Below are 2,037 nucleotides of genomic sequence, written 5' to 3' on the forward strand. Positions count from 1 at the left end.
CTCCACTAGTACTTGCTCTCACTTTATCTCCAGTTGAATTAACCCATTCCTTAATTGTCCACACTTTACCTGAACACTTCAGCGAGCAGTAGTTCAACCAGCTGGTGGTTTTTAATTACAGACACTTTCCTGGCTAGAGAGAGAGAGAGAGAGAGAGAGAGAGAGAGAGAGAGAGAGAGAGAGAGAGAGAGTGAGAGAGAGAGAGGCCACAGGGCAGGCAACGTCGTGAAGGACGTCGCCGGGGCAGCGTCCCGGTAGCTCAGCTGTCTCAGTCCAACCACCAGGCAGCCACTACTAAAACCGTCCCCTCCCCTGCCCTTCTCTCACTCCTCTCCCTGCTCTCTCGTCTCCTCGCAGCACCAGCTCGATCATCACAACACTGCTACACCTGGCTAGCTAAGCCAGGAAAGCTCCAACGTCCCCGTACAAGCTCGCCATTGCCAGCATCATCGCTTTGGGTTTGCAATGCCGGAGGTGGAGGTGTCTAGCCCGGCGTCGTCCGGGGGCACGTCATCCTCGCCGCCGCTGTCGCCGACGGAGGTCGGGGCGAGGCGCGGCGGCGGCAGCGGCGGGCCGGAGAAGCGGGTGCGGGCGCGCGACCGGGACGGCGGCGAGAAGCACCCGTCGTACCGCGGCGTGCGGATGCGGGCGTGGGGCAAGTGGGTGTCGGAGATCCGGGAGCCGAGGAAGAAGTCGCGCATCTGGCTCGGCACGTTCCCGACGCCCGAGATGGCGGCGCGCGCGCACGACGCCGCCGCACTCGTCGTCAAGGGCCCCGCCGCCGTGCTCAACTTCCCGGAGATGGCCGCCGCGCTCCCGCGCCCCGCCTCCGCCGCGCCGCGCGACGTCCAAGCCGCCGCGGCGCGCGCGGCGGCCATGGAGCCCGCCCTGCCGCCTGCCGGTCCCGCCGCCGCCGCCGCCGCATCGTTGCAGATGCCCGCCCCAGCGGCGGCCGGGCAGCAGCAGGACGATGAGCTGGAGGCGATCGTGGAGCTCCCGCGGCTCGACGAGGACGCCGCGGAGCTCGTGACGACGGTGACGGCGTTTGGCGCCGCGCCGTTCTCTTTCCACGACGTGGCGACGCCGGCGTCGTGGTGCGACCCGGTGTGGGTCGACGACGCCTCCGGCTACGTGGCGGCGGCGCACGACGACCTCTTCGGGTTCGTCGACGGCGATCACGGCTGGGCCCAGTCGGTCGGTGCCCTCCTGTGGAACATGTGATTGCTGGCCGGTCTGCTAATCATCAACAAATCAGCTAGTAGTACAGTGTGTAATTAACTCCTGTTAATCTCCTTCACTCCTTGATCTTCTTTCTCTCTCTCTCTCTGTCTCTGCAGAATCTGTAGATAGAGAGTTGCAACTTGGTAGAGAGTATTACTACCTCTGGAACAAAAAAGTTGCAACTTGGTGCTCTCTGGGGGTTGAATAGTGGTGTCCGTCGTCTCTCTTTCCGGCGTACGGTCTTTTCGTTGCCTTTTTGGTCGGTTTGGGACTCTTGTCTTCTGAATTTGTCTCTCTTTCTCCTCCTCTCTTTTTTCCCCCTCCAATGGGCGCTGCTATTATTCGCCTGATTAATAAGAGTGTACATCCATCCATGCAATGCAATCGTTGGTTTGGCATCAATTTAACCGTCACCTTCAAGTTCTCACTCACTCAAGCTCCTTCAAAGTAGTGTGGTGGAAAAGCAGCTAGAATAAAAATGGCGGCTTTTACTTCCCATTGGTTGTTCACTTGCTTCTACCAGTAATAGCTCGTACTATACCATGCATGCAGCCTCTGAATGGGAAATGTACGAGGTCGTACGGCCGAGTAGTCAGTATAGTACAATTTGTTATTTTTCTTTGGACTCCAAAGCTATTACTCCTAATCCTAACCACTAAGTTTTTCCATCAACTGTTTGAGCAAGTACAGTGTACAAGAAACCACTACAAAGGTACACATTGGGACATTTGGGTGTTGTGTTCAAAGGATATCATCAGAGGACGAGGTCGAGCATGCAAAGTGTGGTTCAACAACAACAACACCACATCCCTTCAT

At 57.8% G+C, this 2,037-nt stretch overlaps 1 protein-coding gene across 1 annotated transcript; it reads left to right on the forward strand.

Moving 5' to 3' along the window:
• The first annotated feature begins 301 nt into the window (after window positions 1–301).
• LOC117844266 (uncharacterized) lies at window positions 302–1,623 on the forward strand. Its single transcript, XM_034725014.2, has one exon. It carries the CDS (start codon window positions 466–468, stop codon window positions 1,219–1,221), a length of 756 nt encoding a protein of 251 aa, XP_034580905.1. The 5' UTR covers window positions 302–465; the 3' UTR covers window positions 1,222–1,623.
• The last annotated feature ends 414 nt before the right edge of the window (window positions 1,624–2,037 follow it).

Source organism: Setaria viridis, chromosome 1 (genome assembly GCF_005286985.2).
Source record: "Setaria viridis chromosome 1, Setaria_viridis_v4.0, whole genome shotgun sequence".
In the NCBI taxonomy this organism is placed as follows: Eukaryota; Viridiplantae; Streptophyta; class Magnoliopsida; order Poales; family Poaceae; genus Setaria; species Setaria viridis.